Here is a 26607-nt window from a genome sequence, read left to right as displayed (position 1 = left end):
TCAAACTCATCGTGTCTAAAGGGGCAACCGATTGAAACTTTCTCCTTTACTCTTCTCTAGTCTCCATTCATGGCATCCCTCATTCATTTCTGACAGAAACTTGAGACACCTTTGACTCTTTGCTCTCCTCTTTTCTCTACAGAGCCAATCAATCACCAAGTCCTAACCATCTGACCTCCTAAATATTTTTGAAATCTTTGTCTCCTTTTATTTCCTACATTTTTCCAGTTCGGGCTTCTAAGATCTCTTACTGAAATTACTACAAAGGTCTCCTAAACAGTCTCTTCCTGCTTCCATTTTGTCATCCCCAGTCTACCACCCAGCCATCAGAGCATGCCTTAGGCACAATCTGACCAAAACACCCCCAACTTAAAAAAGCTTCCTCATGGTACATAGCACTGGATGCTCAACTTTTGCAGTCACAGACTTCTCAATACCAGGATTTCTGATGGTACACTTGAAGAAACTAAAAGATAAAAATACCAAAAAAGTCATCAATATTCACCTTCCTAGATTCATTGCAGCAAGGGGTGGCCAGTAACTCAATTCAAACCAATGAGACAGAAGGATAAGTCACCTAACTGGGGTTCTAAGAAAGTCCTTTAAGAGGTATTTCAATTTTTCTCCTTCCTATGAACTGATGCAATGCCCAGAGATACAGTAGTCATCATGCAAACATAATAGTGGGGATGCAGTCACACACTGAGCATAGCACAGCAGGAAGATGAAAGACCCAGAGCTCCTGTAATATAATTAAGTGCTACACCAGACCTGGACTATACCTACACTGCTTGGTATCTTGTTCTCTGTGAGAAATCTTTTATTTGTCACTATTAGTAAGGCTGTTTAATACTTACAATTTTCACTGACACAATGTCTATAACCTAAACAAAATTGAAAGATGTAATCAAATTTCCATTCTTATGATACATTTACTAGTTTTATGACCCGGAGGAAGGCATTTCATTTCTGTAAGCTTCTGCAAACTCACATGTAAAATGGGCACAGTAATAATACTTCACAAGATTACTGTGAAGATTAAATGAGGTAACATATAAAATGTGCTTAAGCATACTTGACAATCTTCAATAAGTGCTGGTATCTTACAAGCATTTACAGACATATCAAATTTACACATCTGACTAAATATCATTACATGTTCCTACTGTATTCTCAGAATGTACCATATAAGCTAGAGGTACCTGCAAAAGAACACTGTTTCCAACTGCCAAGGGTTTTCTATTATTTAGCTAATGATCAACTGGGACACATCTGGTAACAGGATACTCCTTCTGTCCTGTGCATTCATTCACGTTTTCATTTATTCCACAAATGTTTGAGTTTTTAATATGTCCAAGTCACTGTGTTAAGGTACCATGAATACAATATGAGAAACAAATGGTGCTTTTCCTCACAGTTTCTGGTCTAGTGGGGCAAGTAGATGATGAACAAATAATTACCAAAAAAAATATATGTCAACTGTGATTAAGTACAGTAAAGGAATATTACATGATGAAATGAGAGCACATAACAGGAGATGTGATCTAATTCCCTAAGGAAGTTAACAGCCATTAATGTGTATTCTAGCAATGGTCAGATTTTTATTTCATTAAAAGAAAAAATAATATTATTACTAATAGTTGTAGTAAAATAAGCCAGGAGGGATTTGGTAGCCCTCTGCTTTCTAATTCCAGCTTCTGTTTTGGTCGTTTCTAGCAAGGTGTGAAATAGATGTGCAGAGATAAGAGTTTGTACTTTAATTTGAAAGACAACTGGCAATTACCAGCATTGTCTTGATCCTTTCCTGTTGCAACCTTAACTAACACCTATCCGCTTCAAGGGCAGCATAAAGGGCAACTCCTGATAAAACTACATACTCATCCATAAAGTGTGGTCAAATGAGCTAGGGACAACTAACTCTATCCAATCTCAGATGGTAGTGGTCCCCACCAGCTCCATGTTATACTAGTTTGTTACTCCGTGGTCTTAACCATGATCTGCACAAAGTAGCCAGGTGGGGTCATCATAAAAGGTGGGTGCATGTGAAACCCATGTGGCAAGTAAAGGCTTTGCAGTTCTCTCAGAGAATACACAGAATATTCTGTCCATTCTTGCTGCAGTGATTTTGTCTTTATTGTACTGCCTAAATCTACAACGATACTTATTTTATGGTTTGGTAATACCTTTCTGCAGTTATGAATTTAAAAACTGGAAGTGCATGTTTAATGAAAAGTTAATTCATTTCCAAGAAAGTTGATGATGAAGATGTAATTTGCACAAAATAACGACATTTACTATTCTCTGTGGGGACCAGAATGGTATCACTGATCACATGAAAGCCAAAAGAAATAAAACTGCTGAAGAAGCTTCAATATATACTTCAAGGGCGACAATTTAACACGTGCAGCTGCAAACGGTACATTTAACACCACCCTGCAAATAACCTCATTTAAATCAAGTGATTTAATTCACTGACAAATGACAAATGATTCAATTCACATTATCATGCACATGTAAAAAGCAAAGCTGTTCATATGCTGATATCATTAACAAAAACCTTGCAAATAACTAAAGGACACCAGTTTTACATCAGTGTCATCAGGTAAAGAGTATCTGTTAATTCAAATAATGGTTCAGTCTTTCTAACCTGATCATAGAATCAAAATTAAACTTTTGAAAGGGTACTACATTGAAGGTGAAACATGCAAAGTAAAAAAGTACAACAGTGAAGATAAAACTATTGGCTCTTATACTGATAATACAAATATAGATGCTGGTGGAGCACACTGTATAAAGAATAACATTCTCGGGGGCGCCTGGGTGGTTCGTCGGTTGAACGTCCGACTTCGGCTCAGGTCATGATCTCACGGTCCGTGAGTTCGAGCCCCGCGTAGGGCTCTGTGCTGACTGCTCAGAGCCTGGAGCCTGTTTCGGATTCTGTGTCTCCCTCTCTCTCTGCCCCTCCCCTGTTCATGCTCTGTCTCTCTCTGTCTCAAAAATAAATAAACGTTAAAAAAAAATTAAAAAAAAAAAGAATAACATTCTTAGTGAATTTCTAAAAACTATGAAATAGAAATTTATTAGGGGGTGCCTGGGTGGCTCAGTCGGTTAAGTATCCAACCTCAGCTCAGATCATGATCTCACGGTTTGTGAGTTCGAGCCCCGCGTCAGGCTCTGTGCTAACAACTCAGAGCCTGGAGCCTGCTTCAGATTCTGTGTCTCCCTCTCTCTCTTCCCCTTCCCCACTTGTGCTCTCTTTCTGTCTCTCAAAAATAAATAAAAACATTAAAAAAAAAAAGTTTAGAAATTTATTAGAAACTAGTTGTGGCACATATAACTCATAACTGGTCTGCTAATCACTTAGTTTATAGTTGCATAAATTAGAAATATATTTATCTACGAAGTAACTGAACTGTAAAATGTGACAAAGCTGATGCCGAATATAAAAAATACATCAAGACAGTACCCCCACACTTTGAGCTTTTGAAGAACTACTCTAAATCAAAATAGTTCCTACAATGGCACTGAACTTTTTTAAGGCAAATGAGTCCTCATAGTTATGCTTTGCTCAAAATTAGTTGGAAATCTCTGATTAAAGTATCCAAAGGTGAAATGCCAAAAATTTGACTTTTTAAAAAAAGTTTATTTATTTTGTGCACACACTCACACACACATGCACACGCACGCACGCACGCACGGGGGCAGGGGAGAGAATCCCAAGCAGGCTTTGTGCTGTCAGTGTGGAGAACAATGCCGGGTTCGATCCTTCGAACAGTGAGATCATGACCTGAGCCGAAACCAAGAATTGGAAGCTTCACCAACTAAGCCACACTGATGCCCCCCAAAATTTGATTTTTAAGCTTTTAAAGAGTTACAATTATTGAACACCAAATGCATAAAGAGGATGCTGAATTTTATCCCTACAAATTACAGAAAATAAATAGAAAGATGAAAATACAATCAGCAAATGTGATTTGTTTCTATAACTATACTAAGAATGATATTAATTTGCGGGGAGCTTTCAAAACATTTTATTGTATTATATTATACATACAAAAAAGTACACTTACAGTAAGGCTTTACTGTCCAATATGGGAACCACATGTGGCCAATGAACACTTGAAATACACACCAAATTTCAAGAACTTGTTTCAAAGAAAAAAAATGTGGGACATCTCAATAAATTTTTTATATTAATTTTATGTTCAAGTATGATATTTTGGATATCCCGGGTCAAACAAAATACAATATAAAAATTAAATACAATTGCTTCTTTTTATCTTTTTTAATGTGGCTTCTAGAAAAACTTAAATTACATTATGTGGTTCACATTTGAATTATACCGGACAGCACTGTCCTAAATTACAGCTCAATGAATTTCCACAAACTGAACTTTCCATGTAACTAGAATCCATTGGAAGAAAGAGAGCAGTAATAACACCTTGGGAGTTTCCTTCAGCTCCATTCCAATAACTAACTTCCTCTCCTCTCTCAAGGATAAACCACTACCCTTATTGCTAACAACACATATTATCAGTTTTGCCCATTTCTGTACTTTCATATGAAGGGATTCATACAACATGTGCTTTTTGGGTACACTCAATATATTTGTGAAATCCACCCATACTGGTGTGCTAGTTGTAGATTTTCATTATCACTGTATTTCTTTGTGTGGATAAGCAATTTACCCATTCTACTGTTAATGGGCATTTGGGCAGTTTGCAGTTTCTGGATATTACTAATAATGCTGCCATAAATGTCCAGTACATATATTTTGATGAATATATGTATTTATTCCTCTTGCATACCATGAAACTTAGAGTAGAATTGCTGGATCACAGGTATATGTAATTTGCAGTTTTAGCATGTATTGCCAGTTTTTCAAATGTTGTGTCAATTTTACATAACCAATATACCAACTGTTGTTTCATATCCTTGCCAAATTTGTCAAAGGTACTCTGAACAGAGAAAATACCTGTGAAAATATTTCAGCTGAAACACTCAACAAACTTTAATTAAAATGAATTGTGACCATACTCTTTACTGTCTTAGCTTACCAGGTGCCTTACCTCAGCATCTGTTAGAGAATATTGATTGTCCTCATCCCCTTGAGTAGAATTAAAATTTTTCCAATTTAAAGAGAGAAAGAGAGAAAGAGAGAGAGAGAGAGAGAGAGAGAGAGAGAGAGAGAGAGAGAGAGAGAAAATACTGTCCTCATACAGCAGAGAGAGAGAATAAGCAAGCTCTCTTGTGTATCTCTTATCAGGACACTACTCCTATCAGGGCCCCACTCTCATGACCTCATATAATTTTAATTACCCCCATAAAGACCTTATCTCCAAATGCAGTCACATTGGGTGTTGAGGCTTTAACAAATTAATTTTAGGGGAACAGAAACATTCAGTCCATAACAGATGTAAGCAGTAGGATTAGGATTCACACAATTATATGACAATGAAGCCCCTAATCCTAACTACTACATATTGTACAGATGATTTTGGGATAGGGAAGGTTATAGAAAAGTGCTTACTGTACACTGAATGTTTGGAATCCCCTGCTTTAAAGTTTTTACATTATATAAGACCAATTATTGTATTAGTTTGCTATCACAACAGATGGTACTTACTTTGTAGTTATAAAGCTCAGTTTATAGACCGGAAAACTTGGAAAATTCTAAGTATGGAAAATGCTATGGGTTAAACTTAAAATTTTTATCTATCATTTAATAAAATATTTCAGTTTTAAAAGTCAACTAAATCTGAAATTTTACCTCATATAAATTCAATCTGCTGTATCACTTTTTTTTTTAATTTTTTTTTAACGTTTATTTTTGAGACAGAGAGAGACAGAGCATGAACAGGGGAGGGTCAGAGAGAGGGAGACACAGAATCTGAAACAGGCTCCAGGCTCTGAGCTGTCAGCACAGAGCCTGACGCGGGGCTCGAACCCACCGACCGCGAGATCATGACCTGAGCGGAAGTCGGCCGCTTAACCGACTGAGCCACCCAGGCGCCCCTGCTGTATCACTTCTTACAGAAACAGCCTTGTAAATTGCTGATTATTTACTATTTCTCTGAAACAGTTGGTCACTCCTTATCCCTGTGGAAATCAAGGTAGCAGGGATTCCTTCTTAAGAATTTTAATTTTCGGGGCAGCTGGGTGGCTCAGTCAGTTAAGGTCCAAGTTTGGCTTAGGTCATGATCTTGGGGTCTGTGAGCTGGGAGCCCGGCATCAGGCTCTGTGCTGATAGCTCAGAGCCTACTTCGGATTCTATGTCCCCCTCTCTGCACCTCCTCTGCTCGCACTGTGTCTATCAAAAAAAAAATAAACGTTAAAAAATAAAAAAAAAAAAAGAATTTTAATTTGGGGGGCATCTGGGTGGCTCAGTCAGTTAAGTGTCTGACTCCTGATTTCGGCCCAGGTCATGATCTCACGCACAGGTTCGTAAGTTTGAGCCCCACATGAGATTCTTTCTCTCTTTGTGCCCCTCCCCCCACTTGTGTGCTCTCTCTCTCTCAAAATCAATTAATTAAAAAATTTTAAATTTACTTATTTACTTACTTATTTGTTTTTAAAGCAATCTCTACACCTAATGTGGGGCTTGAACATATGACCCCAAGATCAAGAGCTGCATGCTCTACTGATTGAGCCAGCCAGGCATCCCAAGAATTTTAACTATGAACCTTAATTTTTTACTAGAAAGGTTTTGGCTTTTTATCTCTTGATAGGAAAATTCTCACATTTCCATATATGGAGAACACAGAAACAGACAATAGAGGGAAACAACAACAACAAAAAAGGATTCTTTTTTATTCCTGTCATTATTTTAACTTTATTATGAGGATTAATATAGGGGAGCCTGGGTGGCTCAGTTGGTTAAGCGTATGACACTTGATTTGGGCTTAGGTCATGATCTCACAGCTTGTGGGTTCGAGCTCCACATCGGGCTCTGTGCTGACAGCTCAGAGCCTGGTGCCTGCTTCGGATTCTGTGTCTCCCTCTCTCTCTGCCCCTAACCCACTCACATTCTGTCTCTGTCTCTCTCAAAAATAAACAAACATTAAAAAAAAAAAAAAGAAAGAATATAAAAACAATCAAAAGAAATCAACACCTACTAACAAATGGACATTTTTACATGTTCTTTTAGCATTTTGAATGTCACTGCCATCCCATTACCTTCTGGTTTCCATAATTTCAAAAGACAAGTCAGTTGTTAAACTTATTGTGGCTCCCTTGCATGTGATGAGTCCGTTTTATTGCTGCTCTTGAGATTCTTTGTTTTTTCAAAATCTGACTATGATACATCTAGGTGTAGATTGCTTTGTGTTTATACAATTTGAAGTTTATTGAATTTCTTGGATATGAAGATAACTATTTTTAATGAATTTGGAAGTTTTCATCTGCTATTAATTCTTAAACTTTCTGCCCCTTTCTCTCTTTTCTTAGAACTTTCATGACATGTACACATTGGTACACATGCTGGAGTCCCATACTCTCTGAGACTGTTTTTGGTGTTTTTCTTTCTGTTCTTCAGACTGGATAATTTCTATTAATCTATGTTCATATTCACTACATCTTTCTTTTACCAACTCAAATTTGCTGTTGAGTGATCTCTACTGATATGCTCCGTTTGATGAGTCACTGTCATTGTAATTTGCCTTTAATCCTTTAAAGAAGAATCTTCCTTGAATTCTTTGAACATACTGATAAATAACTGCTTTTAAGCCTTTGTCACTAAGAAGCAACATTTGGGATCCTTCAAAGATAGTGTCTATTGGCTGTTTTTTTCCCTGAGTATCAGTAATACTTTCATGTCTATTTACATGTCTCTTTAATTTTTTGGTTTAAAATTGGACATTTTAGACAATATTTTGTAGCAACTCTGAATTCTGACCCCTGCCTCCACTGTGTTGTTGCTGTTTTTATCTGTTTAGTGACTTACCTGGACTAATTCTGTAGTTTGCTTCTCCAGTAATGTGTAGCCTCTGCATGTCCCTGCTTAGTTTTGTTTTGTTTTGTTTTTTTTTTTTTCAACATTTTTATTTATTTTTTGGGACAGAGAGAGACAGAGCATGAATGGGGGAGGGGCAGAGAGAGGGAGACACAGAATCGGAAACAGGCTCCAGGCTCTGAGCCATCAGCCCAGAGCCTGACGCGGGGCTCGAACTCACAGACCGTGAGATCGTGACCTGGCTGAAGTCGGACGCTTAACCGACTGCGCCACCCAGGCGCCCGTTTTGTTTTCTTTTTAAGTCTAGCTTTCTAGAGGGCTGCCCTAGGTCAGCATAACTTAATAGTCAGCCAATGACTGTTGAGAGGTTTAGCTTAAACACCTTGAATCAGCACTTCGTTCTTTTGCCACCAGATCTGTGTGCAGCTTGAGGGATACTTTCAAAGTGCAGGGAGTTCATCACTCTACCCTGGTAGACTGGTAGCTTGGAAGGGCCCTCTTTGTCCTCTCCTGAGCCAGTGCAGCTTTATATATGCATAGTCTTCTGGAACATGAGAAGTAAGTGTGATTTAAAAAAAAAAAAAAATTTTTTTTAACGTTTATTTTTGAAGGAGAGAGAGACAGAGCATCAGCAGGGGAGGGGCAGAGAGAGAGACAGAGGGAGACACAGAATCTGAAGCAGGCTCCAGGCTCTGAGCCATCAGCACAGAGCCTGATGCGGGGTTCAAACCCATGAACTGAGAAGTAAGTGTGATTTTAATAGGGCCCACATTAGCAAACTCTTTCCCTAGATTTCTGATAAATTTCTGGCTAGTTGGTCATTTTGTTGCTTCCCACATCATAAGCCTTCCCAGAACATTTGCCACAGAGACCTCTATTGTTTTTTGTTTTTTAAAAATTTTTTTTTCAACATTTATTTATTTTTGGGACAGAGAGAGACAGAGCATGAACGGGGGAGGGGCAGAGAGAGAGGGAGACACAGAATCGGAAACAGGCTCCAGGCTCTGAGCCATCAGCCCAGAGCCTGACGCGGGGCTCGAACTCCGGGACCGCGAGATCGTGACCTGGCTGAAGTCGGACGCTTAACCGACTGCGCCACCCAGGCGCCCCTCTATTGTTTTTGATGACATTCCTGGGTATGGATTTTTTCATACACTGCTCTAAATAAGGTCAGCTCCTTCTGATAGGACAATAGAGTTGCCAGTCCTCTGGCTTGTCCCACCTGCCTGTCTAACCTGAGGGACCAGAGAGCTGAGGGAACTAATGGAAGCAGCTACTGACACAAGTTATCACTGTCCTTATTGAAATTCAGTAGCTTTTTTTGAATAAATACCTCTCAATGCATGTCCTTTGGTTAATTTCCAGAGACCTTAAATATATGTGTGTGTGTGTGTGTGTGTGTGTGTGTGTGTGTGTGTGTGTATGCACGAGTGTGTGTTTTAAACAATTTGTCCAGTTTAAGCACTGCTTTTTGGGGAGAGGATTTACCAAACTCCTCACCAAGTCATTCCAGAAGTGTTGCTCCATTTCAGAAATGCTACATTTTATTTTGAACTCTTCTACCCGATCTAATGTTCTAAAGATCAAGAACAAATATTAAACAGAACCATTTACTGGACTTTGAAGTGCCCCCACTGAGCAGACAGGAATAATCCAATGAAATTTAGAACCACTGAAGGAAAAACTTTCTCCAAAACCAGGACTGAAATGAGTCTGCACATCTTAAAGATTCCTCAACATCACTTCAACATGAAACTTTTTACACTTACTCTTAAAGATGGGGTAAAATAGATGTCTAGTTGAAGATTAGGGGTACAGAAAGGGACCATGTTCAGTAGAGCCTGAAGTCACCCTACCTGGGCTCGCTCCTCATCAAACTCCAGGCAGCCCATACCATCCAGTCTCTGGAGGTCAATCCAGCCTTTCCAGATAACACAGACTCCATTCAGAATCATGGGAGCCTTCAAATACACCTAAGACACAGAAAAGACACATGAAAACCAATGACAAGCCATCAGATACATGAAAAATGAAGAATAAACTTTAAGGAAACCTGTGGTTTTCTTGGGGGAAAAAAAGATGAATACAATTATAAAATTAAGAATTATAGGAAGGTATATAAACCATAGCTCTGACCAAATTCTAGAAGTTAAGTTAATCTGGTTTACCAGGATTTTATTTCTAGTCATAATTCTCTCAAATTGTTTTTTAAAATAAGTGATACAAATTTTATAAAAACTATAATAAAATGATACTTGAAATAGACATAGTTGAAGCTGAAGCTAGGACAATAGGTACTTTGCCTTGATTTTTGAACCTCGGGTAAAAAGCTATAAAGATGGAAAACAACTGGAATTCACGAGCCCCTAAAGACAGCACACACAGTTTCCCTCTATTTGGAAACCTGGAGCCACCCAGAGTCGGGCTCTTCATACTTCCCTTCAGTTTTATAAGCTACCTCATTGCTTCCTATGAAGTAATGCAGCTTTTTTCCTTTTTTTCTAACTTCAGTTAGCCAGTTAGTCTGCTTTTAACCAAAGAAACTTAAGTGATACAACATTTATTTATTCACCATTACTTTTCAAGTAAACATAAATGATTCTAGATTAAAAGACACTTTAGGTATGATTTCAAAATTCAGACCAGTTTCATTTTCAACCACCAAATTCTGATACTGCCTGAAAATATAACTGTGCTCAAGAACAATTAAGGATCCACCAAGAAAAAAGGAAAGGTGCTAATACTGTCATCTTAAGGTGAAAATTTTATTGTGAAACAGTAAGAAATATAAAAAATTTATTATAATTCCCACACTCTTCCCCCATCCTAATATCACACTATCCTAATAGTGACTTTAGGAAAAAACAAACAAACAAACAAACAAACATTGTTATTTTAGATCTTCTCTACCTCATTTAACACCGGCTTCAGGGGCACCTGGGTGGCTTAGTTGGTTAAGCCTCTGACCCTTGATTTTGGCTCAGGTTATGATCTCACAGTTCATGAGTTTGAGCCCCGCACCAGGCTCTGCACTAACAGTATGGAGCCTGCTTGGGATTCTCTCTCTCTCTTTCTCTCTCTCTCTCTGTCCCTCCCTGACTTGCATGCATGCTCTAAGTAAATAAGTGAACTTAAAAAAAATTAAAACAAAAAGAAAACATGGGCTTCAGAATAAAAATCAGCATAGATGTTTATCATTTAATGCCTTAATAAGATTTCTTAAATGCAGAAGAAGCAGGACTTCAATGACTTTTCAAAACTCCAGGTTATCAAATATACATTTATAAATAAGGTCTTCATTTGTCTACACCAAATATATTTTATTTAAATAATCCAAGTGCTTTTGTGAGCTAAAATTAGCATTATTTATTACTTGTAATTATATAAAATTGGTTAAGACAGTCTTCATTTTAAGTAAAAAGCTGTAAACATCAACTTTTTCTTTTCTCAATTCAGCAGTTTCTTCAAAAATTTTGGGGCATTCTTGTTTTTAGAAAGGTTTAATAAGAATAATTGACTGTCAACAATTATAAATATGCTCAAAAAATTACAACTGAGACACCTGTAAAATAAAACCTACAGGATTTATGCCATCTTATTTTTGTCATTCCCCTCTACTATTAACACAACCTTTTTCTTGTTAAGGGCTCCAATAAACCACCCTGAACTAACTTCTATTTATATTGGGAAAAGAAGTCCAAAACATAAGGTTCCATTTCTCCTCCCATTTGGACCAAGGGAAGTAGCCTACAGTTATAGCTGAAACCGTTTAACCACATATTTCCTTCTGTTCTGATAAGTGCTCATTCTCTTCTACATTGTGAATTTAAAACTCCACTAAAGTGCACCTCGTCAGACAAGTGACTATGACAACCTCACTTTCAACACCTCAAAACCTAAAAACAATAGCCCTCCTCACTGCCTATCAATGTAACTTGACTTAACACATCTTCTAATCAAGATCTCCACCTACTCTTTCTCACATGGGAGGGTGCCACACAGTGAGGACTGTAACATTTCACCTATCAAAGTACCTCATTAAATTCTCACACTAATCATGCACAGAATTCTCCTCTTCTAACAGGAGAGAAAGGTCAACTTCATGATTAGATTCTATGTTCTTCATCACATGATTTATATCATTTAGAATCAAAGATTCCATAATCTATCTTATTCATATTAACTCTGTAATCAAAATTATTTTCCTTATGAAATTACTGAATTTTTAAAAAGCCCATTCATTACTTCTTTATAAACATTCTCTCACGACAAAGAAAACCACCAATCTGTTTCGGGAAATTCCTAAGTGGATTCGGAAAAAGACTATAGTTCTTAGTCAAGGCTAGTGCCTAGAATCATAATGTAAAATAATATTTAGATGACTCTGGTGATTTATTTAGATGTTCACATTCAAAAATACAGTTTTACATTTAGATCTTCAAATGTTTGGCACTTTCATACATTTCATGAATACCAAACCTCAAAGTATGAAGAAAATAAAATTCTGTCTCTTAACAGTTCAGCATTTCGTAGTATAATCTAATAATACAATTTAAACACTAAGATATTTTTCACTGAAGATAATGATGACTTATTTCAAACTGTGAAAAGAAAATGTATTAGAATGTGACCTAGGGATTAAATCTATTGTCCTAGGACAATTAAATATTTTAAACGAAATGTATTCTATAAAGCCTTTAAAAGCAAAAAACAATCGATTCAGGGGTGCCTGGTTGGCTCAGTTGGAAAAGCATGTATTCTTGATTTTGGGGTTATGAGTTCAAGCCCCATGTTGGGTATAGAGATTAAATAAACTTTTAAAAAAAGTATGAAACAGATTCAGCTCATCACACACAGAAACAACAAAATACCCTGCTTATTTTTCCAAAAGTAAAGTAGCAGGGAATGTGAGACTTCACAGAAAGTTCAAAATGACTACAGCCTCACATTGTATTCTTCTGGAAATAAGGTAATATTTTTATGTAATTTTTAATAAAATCAATCTCTAAATATCAGGTGTGACATTACATTCAATCCGAATTATGCATAATATGACCTTATTGTCACCTTCTGTAGCTTTAAATACCACATCACTGTAGCAGTAGAGCTTCAGCAAAAACAGGTATGCACTGTCAGCTTGGCATTATCCACATACTGGGATACAATTCACCCACAAAAAGGAATAAAGTATTGATACATGCTACAATATTGTTTTTAAAAAAATTTTTTTATGTTTATTTAGTTTTGAGAGCAAGAGTGACAGAGCATGAGTGGGAGAGGGGCAGACAGAGAGGGAGTCACAAAATCCAAAGCAGCCTCCAGGATCTAGCTGTCAGCACAGAGCCTGATGCGGGGCTCGAACTCACGGACCGCAAGATCATGACCTGAGCCAAAGTCGGCCACCTAACTGACTGAACCACCCAGGTGCCCCATGCTACAGTATTCAATTTAAAAAAAAAAAAAAAGATTTTTTTTTTTTTTAACGTTTATTTACTTTTGAGACAGAGAGAGACAGAGCATGAACGGGGGAGGGTCAGAGAGAGAAGGAGACACAGAATCTGAAACAGGCTCCAGGCTCTGAGCTGTCAGCACAGAACCTGACACGGGGCTCGAACTCACGAACCGTAAGATCATGACCTGAGCCGAAGTCGGACGCTTAACCGACTGAGCCACCCAGGCGCCCCTGTTCAATTTTGAAAACATTATGCTAAGTGAAAGAAATCAGAAAAGGGCCACATATTACATGATTCCATTTATTTGAGATGTGAATATACATTGACACATACAAATGTGCAATTACAGAGAGAGACAGAAAGGAGATTAGTGGTTGCCTGGGGCTGATGGCGAGGGAAGGTGGGGGAGGGATAAGTGATTGCTAATAGGTACAGGGTTTCTTTCTGGATGATGAAAATGTTTTGGAATTAGACAGTGGTAATGGTTGCACAATTCTGCGAATATACTAAAAATCCCTGAATTGTACATTCTTAAAGCATGAATTTTATGGTATATGAATTTTATCTCAATAAAACAATTATAAAAATACTTATAATAACTTTACAGTTGCATATGGGATACTAGCACTCTGAGAAGATATGGGCCGGTGATATAAATCTAGCAGCCATCAACAATACAGTGGTATTTAAATCCAAGGGAGAGGAAGACATTGGCCAAGCAATAAGTAGAAGGAGAAAAGAAGGGGGGGCAGGAAGAACTCTGAGGACATCCAATGTCTAGATGCTGGATAAAAGAAAAGAACCCATCAGAGCAGGCTATAAACAGCCAGTGAAGAGAAAGAAAAACACATAAGGAACCTAGTGGCTAAAGGTTAAGTTATAGGACCCCATGGAAAAATTTCCTCTTTGTTGGATGCATTAGATACCTAAGTATTATCTTACAGGATCTTAGGTCACTCATAACTTTTAGGATTGCTTTTATTTAAGGCAGGAGTTCTTAGTCTGGAGTTCAGAGAACCTACAGGAGTTTGGGTTTATGGAAGTTTCAAAAAGACCAGAAACACCTTGAAATTCTATCTAAAAATGTGTGTGTTTGACTGAGCCCATGTGCATTTTTTTTTGTAAGTTCACTACTTTCACCACATTCTCAAGACTGTGCAAGGCAAAAAGATTCAATCATGACAGTAAAAACTTCATTCTTCCTCTTCCCTCATAGGCACCAAGATCTTTGTAGCAGAGAGCCAGAAAGATAATAAACAGTCTTCACTTAAATTGACCAAACTTCCTAAATAGCTAAAAATTAGTCATTCTGTGTTTTGCAACATAAATGTCAGAGGAAAGACATAAGAGACATATAAGAGAACCTAGTCAACTTCTCATTTATCAACCTGTAGAAACAGTTCTATCTCTGAGAGTCTGGACTCTACTTATTCTGAGAATATCTAAATTTGGAATAAGCAGTGGCATCCTCAATTGCCCTTCTAAAATACTATATATTTATAGAAGTTTATTTAGTGTTTCTAGCTCCTGGGTAGCTGCACTAAGAATAGAAATTGAGGGTACAACAGGACAGCAGAAAGAGTTGTCTCTTCTGAGAAGTTCTAAAGAAAATAATTTCAAGATAATTAAAATAGAAAAACGGTAGATTTGCAAAGAAGACTCCCACCACACCAGTACTAAGCCACAAAATCAATATAGACAGAAACTCCCCACACTGCGTGAGCTTGAGCCCCGTACCAGGTGAGCTCAAGCCCCACTTTGGGTAAAACAGGAGCCCTGGTTGAGGCCCACTTCTCTCTCTCTCTCTCTCTCTCTCTGCCCCTTGTGGGATTCTCTCTCTCCCTCTCTGCCCCTTGCTCACTAGTGCTCTCTCTCTCAAAGTAAAAAAAAAGAAAAAGAGAAAAGAGAAAAAGATACATCTAGAGACAGAAACTAAGTGTCAAAGCTATTGCCAAAAACAAAGAGAAAACTTTATTGTCAAAAAAACCATTTCAATCAGAAAGAATAGTTCACTTCTCTATAATAAACTGCTAGAACTTAAAACACTTGTTAACTAAAATCTAGAAATTGAGTTATTAGAGAAAACAGTAAGAGGGAATGATCAGCCCCTTAGGTATTCGGTAAATATTTAAACAATGATTAATAGAAGAGCAGAAACAGAGCTGGAATTAGAAATGGTTTCTTGTAGCTTCTAATTTCAATTTGAAAAGATCCACCTATTCAACAAACGTTTACTACCTATCATTTTGTGCAGGGTATGATTATCCAGGGCAGTGTGAATATACCAGGCATTTAAAAAAGATGTACAGGGGCGCCTGGGTGGCGCAGTCGGTTAAGCGTCCGACTTCAGCCAGGTCACGATCTCACGGTCCGTAAGTTCGAGCCCCGCGTCAGGCTCTGGGCTGATGGCTCGGAGCCTGGAGCCTGTTTCCGATTCTGTGTCTCCCTCTCTCTCTGCCCCTCCCCGTTCATGCTCTTTCTCTGTCCCAAAAATAAATAAACGTTGAAAAAAAATTTTTAAAAAAGATGTACATCCTACCATCCAAAAAAGATTCCAACACCAGTCAACTTAAAGTCTTTAAGGAGGAAGAGCTGACTACATAAATAAAGAACTGTAAGAATCAAAACTGAATTCACCCCTTACATTAAGTAGGACTCACTTAGCTCTTTTTTTTTTTTTCAACGTTTTTTTATTTATTTTTGGGACAGAGAGAGACAGAGCATGAACGGGGGAGGGGCAGAGAGAGAGGGAGACACAGAATCGGAAACAGGCTCCAGGCTCCGAGCCATCAGCCCAGAGCCTGACGCGGGGCTCGAACTCTCGGACCGCGAGATCATGACCTGGCTGAAGTCTGACGCTTAACCGACTGCCCCACCCAGGCGCCCCTAGGACTCACTTAACTCTTAAAGTTAACGGAATGTACCAAATGATAGTAAAACTGTAAGAAGTTTAAATCCGTCAGCTTTCCAATGCCCCCAGACTACAGTTCTGGGGCACCTGGGTGGCTCAGAAGGTTGAGCTAACTCTTGATTTGGCTCAGGTCATGATCCCAGGGTCTTCGGATCAAGCCCCCTCATCAGGCTCCACATGGAGTTTGCTTAAAGATTCTCTCTCTCTGCCCCTTTCTCCTGCTCGTGCTCTCTCTCAAAATAAATAAATAAATATTTAGAAAGACTACAGTTCTAGCAAACTTGTACATAAATAAGACTGAAGATTATCTACCTGAAAAATCCAGAATATTCAACTAAAAAACCAAGTGAATTAATGAATTCAATAAAGTGGCTGGATGGGGCACCTGGGTGGCTCGCCCAGTTAAGCATCCGACTCTTGGTTTCAGCTCAGGTCATGATCTTGAGGTTTCCTGAGTTGAAGCCCCGCTGGGCCTTGTGCTGGAGGCTTAGAGCCTGCTCGGGATTCTCTCTTCTCTCTCTCTCTCTCTGCCTCTCCCCAACTCATGCTGTCTCTGTCTCTCTCAAAATAAATAAATTAATTTAAAAAAAATAAAGTGGCTGCTGATAAAAATAATATGCAAAAACCAACAACTTTCCTATATTACAATAGTAACTCTTTAGAAAATAAGATGGAAAAAAAACACCTTATTTTAAAATATCAATAAAAGTATCAACTACTAAGAGTAAATTTAAGAAGGAACATGTAGACTTTATAAAAAGAAAATAGCTAATTTCTGAAACAAAGCAAATGATTTTAATAACTGGTGAGGTGTGATATTCTCTAATGGTAAGACTACAAATGCCAATTTATCCCAAAGTAATCCTTATTCTAACAAAATTCCAATGAAATCTCAAAATAATGTTTTCTGGAATTTGAGAAATAAGTCTATAGTTCATAAAAAAGAATCAGACTATCCAAGAAAATATTAGAAAGTATTTTTCTGCCCTTTTAGATATTAAAACATGTAACAATGCAACCAGTACATAGGTACCAGTGCTACGGAAGTCAGAAGAAACTTACTAGAATAAAGAAAAAATCAGAAATGAAACCAAGTATTTAATAAATGAAAAAGGCAACATTTCAAATCAATGGTAAAAGGATATTTTATTTAACTAGTGGAAATAGGAAAAATGGCTAACCATATGAAAAAAGTAAGTTTAAAAGAAAATAAATAAAATGGCCAAAGACCTGAAAAAAATTCACTAACGATAACCAAATCTATAAAATTAAAACAAGATAACTGTATCTATTTCTAAACAAATGTAAAAAATAAAAAAGAACTTCAAGTCTACAAGAAACCAGGTTCTACTATATTGTCAGGAGTATAAACTGGTTAACAATTTTGGGAAGGCATTTTTTTTTAGCAGTGTGAATTTTCCTTTGATCAAATAATGTCATGCCCTATGACTATATCCTAAAGTTTAATCAAAGATGTACACAAAATATTTGATAAGGATGTTCACCTGTAAGGTTTTTTTTTTTTTCAAAATGGCAAAAGATTATAAGTAATCTAGATGCCTAACATTTTACCATTGTTCAGTGTTAATGAATAAACAATATATATTAAACAAGTTTTCCTTAAACAGAAACACATAAAACAAGTTTATGTATTGATCGAGGAAAATGTTATGACCCGGGGCTTGCCGGAACCTAACTCTGTAACATCCTGGCAAGCAGCTGTTTAGTACTAATTCAGTGTCTGCAGCCACTATAGAAGATAACTACCATACAATGAAAATCAACTGTACTATTTTTATTTATTTTTGATGAATTAATGTATTTTTTAAGTAAGCTCTACGCCCAATGTGGGGCTTGCACTCAAGAAGCATGTGCTCTACAGGGGTGCCTGGGTGGCTCAGTTGGTTGAGTGTCCAACTCTTTATTTCTTGATTTTGGCTCAGGTCATGATCTCAGTTTGTGAATTTGAGTGTGATGTCAGGCTCTGAGCTGACAGTGTGGAGCCTGCTTGAGATTTTCTCTCCCTGTCTTTGCCCTCCCCTGCTCATGGGCTCGAGCACTCCCTCTCTCAAAAATAAACAAACATAAAAAACAAAACAAAAACAAAAACAAAAAAAAGAGGCACAAGCTCTACAGACTGAGCCATCGAGGGGGTCCAACTGTAAATATTGGTAAAAGAAAAGGAATATTATCACTATAATAGGAAGAGTGATAAAATGTGCTTTGGAATCAGATAAAACCTGGATTTAAATTCTAGCTTTATCAGTGTGTCTGAGACAAATTTAAGTTTGCTAATAAGCCTCAGATTCCTTACATATAAAATCAGAGCTAAATAATACCTCTTTCACAGGTGAGAGTAAAAATTAGTTAAGACATAAACATTCATAAAACATATGAGACACAAAGAGCACCAAAAACATACTGACTGCGTGCATGCACATTACCACCAATGTTTTACAAAGCGATTTCTTTCCAAGGGAAAAAAGCCTTTTTTTTTTTTTTTTGAGAGAACTGAACAAAGGTTCTCACCAATGAATCAACAGATATGCAGTAATACCAGGATGGCACAGACACCAAGGAAAACAAGATATTCTGCTAATGAAGTATGTACCCTGCCTTTTAATTTTAATTGTTTCTGTAGTCTATTTAACAGATTTCTTTGGAAGATACTTGGTTCTGACTCATCTTCCTTTAGCCACATGCTCTTCCCTGTTCATAAATGCAGTCAACTGCTTGCCTGTTGGATAATCACTAAGAGAGTCATTCAATTTCACTTGCCTCTGAATCATAATTGGGTTGCATGTAAGTGTAAAAAATAGCTTCTTCTGTAGTGATTTAATGTAATTTACCCTCTACTCCTTATAATTCAAAAGAGAAATCATAATACAGTTTAATTCAGAATGTACCTGGAACTGAGATTGTATGTGTGTACATATTCAATAAATGCATGCATTAACCAAATACAAAAACCCATCTTAAAATTTACATGGAATCTCAAGGGACCATGGATAGCCAAAACAATCTTGAAAAAGAAAAAAATGTGAGGACTCATAGTTCCTGATTTCAAAATTTACTACAAAGCTACAGTATAATCAAAAAAAGTATAGTTCTGACACAAAGACAAACATACAGACTGATGGAATAGAATAGAAAGCCAAGGAATAAACCATCTTGTATATGGTCACATGATCTCTGACAAGAGTGTCAAGACCATCCAACAGTGAAAGAACAGTCTTTTTCAACAAACAGTGCTGAGAAAATGGATATCCACATGCAAAGAATGAAGCTGGACCCTTACCTAACACTATATACAAAAACTAACTCAAAACAGATCAAACCCTTAACTGTAAGACCTGAAATTATAAAACTTTTAGAAGTAAACATAGCATAAAAGCTTCATGACACTGGATCTGACAATGATTTCTTGGAGATGACACCAAAGACACAAATAACAAAAAAAAACACAAACAGGACTCAATGAACATTAAAAATTTTTGTGCATCTAAAGACACTATCAACAGAGTAAAAAGGCAACCCACAGAATGGAAGAAAGTATGTGCAAAAGATATATATGTTAAGGGATTCATATCCAAAATTAATATAGAGAATTCCTAAAACTCAACAACAAAAAATTCAATTAAAAAATGGGCAAAGTGGGGCGCCTGGGTGGCGCAGTCGGTTAAGCATCCGACTTCAGCCAGGTCACGATCTCGCGGTCCCGGAGTTCGAGCCCCGTGTCAGGCTCTTCTGGGCTGATGGCTCAGAGTCTGGAGCCTGTTTCCAATTCTGTGTCTCCCTCTCTCTCTGCCCCTCCCCCGTTCATGCTCTGTCTCTCTCTGTCCCAAAAATAAATAAACGTTGAAAAAAAAAAATTAAAAAAAAAAATGGGCAAAGAACCGGAACAGTCATTTCTCTGAAGATACACAAATAGCCAATCAGTACATGAAAAGATGCTCAACATCACTAATCATTAGGGAAACACAAATCAAAACTATAATGACAGATACCACCCCACATTAGCATGGTTACTGTCACAAAAATAGAAAGCACGTGTTGGTTAAGAATGAGAAACTGGAACCCTGGTGCAGTGCTGGTGGGAACACAGAAAGAACATTCATCTGCGGTGGAAAACAGTATGGTGGTTCCTCAAAAAATTATGATCCATGGGGCACCTGGGTGGCTCAGTCGGTTGAGAGGCTGACTTCGGCTCGGGTCATGATCTCACGGTCCGTGAGTTCGAGCCCCGCGTCGGGCTCTGTGCTGACAGTTCAGAGCCTGGAGCCTGTTTCAGATTTTGTGTCTCCCTCTCTCTGACCCTCCCCCGTTCATGCTCTGTCTCTCTCTGTCTCAAAAATAAATAAACGTTAAAAAAAAAAAATTATGATCCAGAGGGGCACCTGGGTGGCATAGTCGGTTAGGCATCCAACTTCAGCTCGGGTCATGATCTCGGTTCATGCATTCGAGACTTGTGTCAGGGCTCTGTGCTGACACCTCAGAGCCTGGAGCCTGCTTCGGATTCTGTGTCTCCCTCTCCCTCTCTGCCTCTCCCCTGCTCACGCTCTGTCTCTCTCTCTCAAAAATAAACATTAAGGGGCGCCTGGGTGGCGCAGTCGGTTAAGTGTCCGACTTCAGCCAGGTCACGATCTCACGGTCCGTGAGTTCGAGCCCTGCGTCAGGCTCTGGGCTGATGGCTCAGAGCCTGGAGCCTGTTTCCGATTCTGTGTCTCCCTCTCTCTCTGCCCCTCCTCCGTTCATGCTCTGTCTCTCTCTGTCTCAAAAATAAATAAACGTTGAAAAAAAATTAAAAAAAAAAAAACATTAAAAAAACATTTTTTAAAATTATGATCCAGCGATTCCAATTCTGGGTAAACATTCAGAAGAACTGAAAGCAAGGATCTCAAAGACATATATGTATATTCATGTTCATTGCAGCATAATTCACAACATCTAAAACATGGAAACCATCCAAGTGTCCACTGACAAACGAATGGATAAGCAAAATGTGGTATAAAACATACAAAGTAGTATTATTGAGCCTTTTAAGAAAATTTTACAATATGCTACACGATGGATGATCTTCAGAACATTATACTAAGTGAAATAAGCCAGTAATAAAAAGACAAATACTATATGATTTCACTTACATGAGGTACTTAGTCAATATCATAAAAAGAAGAATGGTAGATGCCAGGGGTGCCTGGGTGGCTCAGTCAGTTAAGCATCTGACTCTTGTTTTCGGCTCAGGTCATGATCTCAGTTTGTGAATTCAAACCCCGTGTTGGGCTCTGCGTGGACTGTGTGGAGCCTGCTTGGGATTCTCTCCCTCTCTCCACATCTCCCCTGCTCATGCGCGCTCTCTCTCTCTCTCAAAATAAATAAAACTTAAAAAAAAAAAAAAAAAAGAATGGTGGATGCCAAGGGCTTGGGGAAAGGAGAATGGGAAGTTATTATTTAATGGGTTTACAGTTTCAGTTTTATAAAATGAAAAGATTTATGGAGAAACTCCTGTGAAAAGGAGGTAGAATCAAAAAACAGAACCAGAAAATACAGAGTAGCCCACTCCCTCTGACCGTTATTTCCTCCGGATCTCTAGCATGCTGTGAACATTGGCTCACGTTATGCACACGTCCCAATTCCAGTGTGAGCCTTAGGTTTTCTACAACGTACTCATGACTCCGCTCACAAGCTTCCCCAGACGGGCTTTTCAAATTTGCAAAGAAGCTGAAAATCCAGACTTGACTCTGAGACTCTGTTCAGTTTATCTCCTAGGAGCTTTCACGTTAAAAACTACATTACAGTCTTTCACTGATACTGCCATGAAGTCTGTGCTTGCTATGTTCAGTTTCAAAACTAAACAATGCATTGTCTAGAAACATGTGCATACGAATAAAATGACAAAGGAAAGCAAGGGAATAAGTATATCAGTCAAGATAGTGGGTTGTTTTTTGTGTTGTTTTTTGTTTTGTTTTTGTGAAGAGGGGTAGAGGACTGTGGAGTTTTCTAAGGCATCAGTGTCCAATAGAAATACAGCGGGAACCACAAATGCAAGTCACAGAGGTAAATGTAAACTTTCTAGGACATATTCAAAAAATTAAAAAGAAACAGGTGAAATTAATTATAATACTGTTATTTAACCAAATGTATCTAAAACATTATTTTGATACATAATATAAAAATTGAGAAATCTTACATTCTTTTTTTTGTACCAAGTTTTCAAAATCCAGTGTGTACTCTTTCACAAACAGCAAATGTCAATCAGACCAATCACATTTCAAGTGCTCAACAGTCACATGTGGCCAGTGGCTACCATGCTAGACATCACAGTTCTAGTATAGATATACTGTTATCATCAGTAACAAGTACATGGACACTCGTTTTGTTATTTCTAAAACTGTACATACATTTTTATCCACTCTTTTATTTGTAAGATAAACTTAACAAATGCAAAGATGACTGGCATTTAAGGGAAAAATGCATTAATGAACATATTTAAAAAACTATATAGAATTATATGTAGAACTAGCCCACCTAATTTGGAACCTCTTATAAGGTATTTTACGGTACTTAAAAATCACACTGCAGTAAACTCTACAGCAGAAAAAGCATGTTGAAACATTACACTGGTTTTATTGTACCATGCCACACAAAGTTAATGTCAAGTGTTGAAAATTTCCTCTAAACGTCATTTTTCAGAAGAATGTTCCACCTAGAAACACTGATGGTCCAACGTCTGGAAAAGCCATTCCTTTTGGTGAGCAATCTGAAAAGATTCTTACATCCCAATAATACTCATACTCTGAGATTAAGGAGAAAACATGTCTAGTCTAATCTAAAACTTAAATATTTATAATATGATTATATTCTTACATAATTTTTTTATTCATGGAGGTATATATTTAAAATACCTGCTTTCTTACTGCATAAAAAAGTAACATTAGCCTAAGCATCACAAACCACCAAAAACTTGAACACTGCTAAGACCACGAATGCTATTTCTAGACTCTGCAACTCCAAGCCTCTACTTTGTTTTTTTCTTTTCCTTCATTTTGAGAGAGAAAAAGCACATGTGCATGTGCACACGAGTGACAGGGGAGAGGCACAGAAGAAGAGAGAGAATCCCAAGCAGGCTCCAGGCTCAGCATGGGGGCAACTCCCACGACCCTGGGATCATGACCTCAGCTGAAATCAAGAGTTGGATGGTCAGGGGCGCCTGGGTGGCTCAGGTGGTTAAGCAACGACATCAGCTCAGATCAAGATCTCACGGTTCGTGAGTTCTAGCCCCGAGTCAGGCTCTGTGCTGTCAGCTTGGAGCCTGGAGCCTGCTTCAGATTCTGTGTCTCCCTCTCTCCCTGCCCTTCCCCTGCTCACACTCTGTCTCTCTCTGTCTCTCTCTGTCTCTCTCAAAAATAAAATAAAAACATTAAAAAATTTTTGGAAAAAAAAGAGTTGGTCAATTGACAGAGCCACCCAGGTACGCCTCTATGCCTCTACTTTGAACTCACTTTACTTAAAGAAATCCTCACCCCAGTCCCAAACAGCTCTATATACCTTCCTTCATTTCTTAATTCGCTTTTCCTAACACTTTTTCACTCAAGTTTAACTAGTATTACCACCTTAAGTTCATATAAATTCTCTACAGCTTTCAAAACTTTTCCAAGTCCTATCTGACCTTTATAACCATCCAACAGGTAAAATTTTAAAACAAAGAAATTAAAAGTGAGAGATATTGGTGTGTCTGGCTAGCTCAGTAGAGCATGTGACTCTTGACCTTGGGGTTATGAGTTTGAGCCCCACACTGAGTGCAGAGATTACACACATACATACATAAAAGTGAGAGATATTAAATAATTCATCTGCAGAAGGTTGCAAAGTTAGTTAGGAGGCAGAAGTTGGCACTCAGAACTCCTAACTCTATATATTCACTTAAACCACAGTGGCATTAATGAACTGCATTATTAATGTTTTCAAAGTATTTCAGGAAGTGTGAAAACAGACAATTTTCCTAAAGAATAAATAAGAGGCTGGACAGTCAATTTAATGCTTAACTCCACAGCATTTACAACAGTTCATATCATGAACTCTTTATATGACTACAGAATATATATGAATACTTCCCCCCACCCCAAAATATCTTACTAGTTCTGCTATCTTCATTCTATGACTCAAAGTAAACAATGCATGTTTAAGACAGTCTTGAACTGTACTAAAGAGGTACAATTTCAAGTGAAAACCTTCTAAAATTAAATGACAGAATTATTTGCTTCTTAGGAAAAAAAAGTAATAAAAGAGGCAGATGCTGTTTACTGTAGCCCATTCCCCGGTCAACTCTGTGACAATTACTTTTTAAAACATCAGAACTACTTTTACTAACATTATTAACATACTATTAACATGGAAGAATTATGTGCAGTTATCTAGCAGCTCAATTGTCATATTGAACATCACTTGCCCTACAAGTTAGAAAAACAAGTCAAGTAAAGTTAAAAGGTTAAAAAGAAAAAGATGAAGGATAAGGTTGTTTTGAAGACATCAAAATGAGATGTAAAAAGACCACATTAAAATACCAGTGATTATCCAGTGTAATGGAAAGAGTAACTTAGTAGGCTAAAATAATATGAGGTGGTATGTGGAATTCCTGGCAACCTACCTAATGATTATTTATTAGCAACAGTGTGGTGTGTTGCAAACAAACAGATTCTGGGGAAAACAAAACAAAACAAAACTTGAGTCTGGATCCTGGCTGTCCCTAGGAAGTAGATTACATGATTTCTGAAGATATTTCTGACCTCTCTGGGCCCCAGGCTCCTTGGCTGTAAAATCTAGCTATCACCAAATGTGTTCCAAAATCCAACAGAAGACTTCACTATATAGTGCAGGTTTCAGAGAATCTATGATAATGTAAATCGTCTACCACAGGGCCTGGCAATGATCACCATAAAACTGGTCTACAGATTTTCAAAAGGTATTTAAAATGGTCTCAAGTTCTGAAAATATTCCAGAATTAGATGGTGGGGAAGGATGCATGTGACAAATATATTAAAAACCAATGAATCGTATACTTTAAAATGGGTAAGATGGCGAATTTTGTTATGTGCGTTTTACTTCAATTTTTAAAAATGGCCCAGAAATGTTCTGGATAGCAAAGGAACAGCAAGGACTGAAAGGCTGCCATGAATAAGCAATACCCTCAAAAAATGCGGAGGGTTCTCCCAAAGGCCATTAATTTTTTTAAAAAAAATTTTAATGTTTATTTATTTTTGAGAGAGAGAGAGTGAGAGAGAAAACAGAGTATAAGCAGGGGAGGGGCAGAGAGCGAGGGAGACACGGAATCCGAAGCAGGCTCCAGGCTCTGAGCTGTCAGCACAGAGACCGATGTGGGGCTCGAACTCACGAACCGCGAGATCATGACTGGAGCCAAAGTTGGACGCTCAACTGACTGAGCCACCCAGGCACCTCAAAGGGCCATTATTTTTAAAGCAATATTTTGGGGTTTTTTTGTTTTTTTTTCAACGTTTATTTATTTTTGGGACAGAGAGAGACAGAGCATGAACGGGAGAGGGGCAGAGAGAGAGGGAGACATAGAATCGGAAACAGGCTCCAGGCTCCGAGCCATCAGCCCAGAACCCGACGCGGGGCTCGAACTCACGGACCGCGAGATCGTGACCTGGCTGAAGTCGAACGCTTAAGCGACTGCACCACCCAGGCGCCCCTAAAGCAATATTTTGTAAGTGAGGCCAGACATTTATTAAAAATTATGGTTTAATATGTGTAGAATATTTTGTTTGCTTGAAAAACACCTAAATTTTCCTAATGGAAATGTTGAAGTCACACGTTCTGAGCTATCCTTTTGTTTTAATCTGAAGATCAACCTGACTTTACATCTGAAATTTTATTTATTTATTTATTTATTTATTTGTTTGTTTGTTTATTTGTTTATTTAACATCTGAAATTTTTTTTTAATTTTTTTTTTCAACGTTTTTTATTTATTTTTGGGACAGAGAGAGACAGAGCATGAATGGGGGAGGGGCAGAGAGAGAGGGAGACACAGAATCGGAAACAGGCTCCAGGCTCCGAGCCATCAGCCCAGAGCCTGACGCGGGGCTCGAACTCACGGACCGCGAGATCATGACCTGGCTGAAGTCGGACACTTAAGCGACTGCGCCACCCAGGCGCCCCTAACATCTGAAATTTTAAAACACAAAAGGGCTCAGTATTGGTTGTATTTGTGGAAGAAAGGTTTTCATCCACAAAAACAACCTGGCAAACATTCCCAGACTTGGCCCTCTCCTTC

At 37.9% G+C, this 26607-nt stretch overlaps 1 protein-coding gene across 2 annotated transcripts in view; it reads right to left on the bottom strand.

Moving 5' to 3' along the window:
* The window catches only part of CBFB (core-binding factor subunit beta), a 57272-nt gene that overhangs the window by 15944 nt on the left and 14721 nt on the right, over positions 1-26607 (bottom strand). For both annotated transcript variants that reach the window (XM_023244834.2, NM_001305028.1), the window contains exon 4: positions 9808-9924. In XM_023244834.2, coding sequence (XP_023100602.1) covers positions 9808-9924 — 117 coding nt within the window. The remainder of the gene's footprint in view (positions 1-9807; positions 9925-26607) is intronic.

Source organism: Felis catus, chromosome E2 (assembly GCF_018350175.1).
Source record: "Felis catus isolate Fca126 chromosome E2, F.catus_Fca126_mat1.0, whole genome shotgun sequence".
NCBI classification, from domain to species: Eukaryota; Metazoa; Chordata; class Mammalia; order Carnivora; family Felidae; genus Felis; species Felis catus.
The sequence above is the reverse complement of the archived record's forward strand: the minus strand, read 5'-3'. Positions and strand labels throughout refer to the sequence as shown.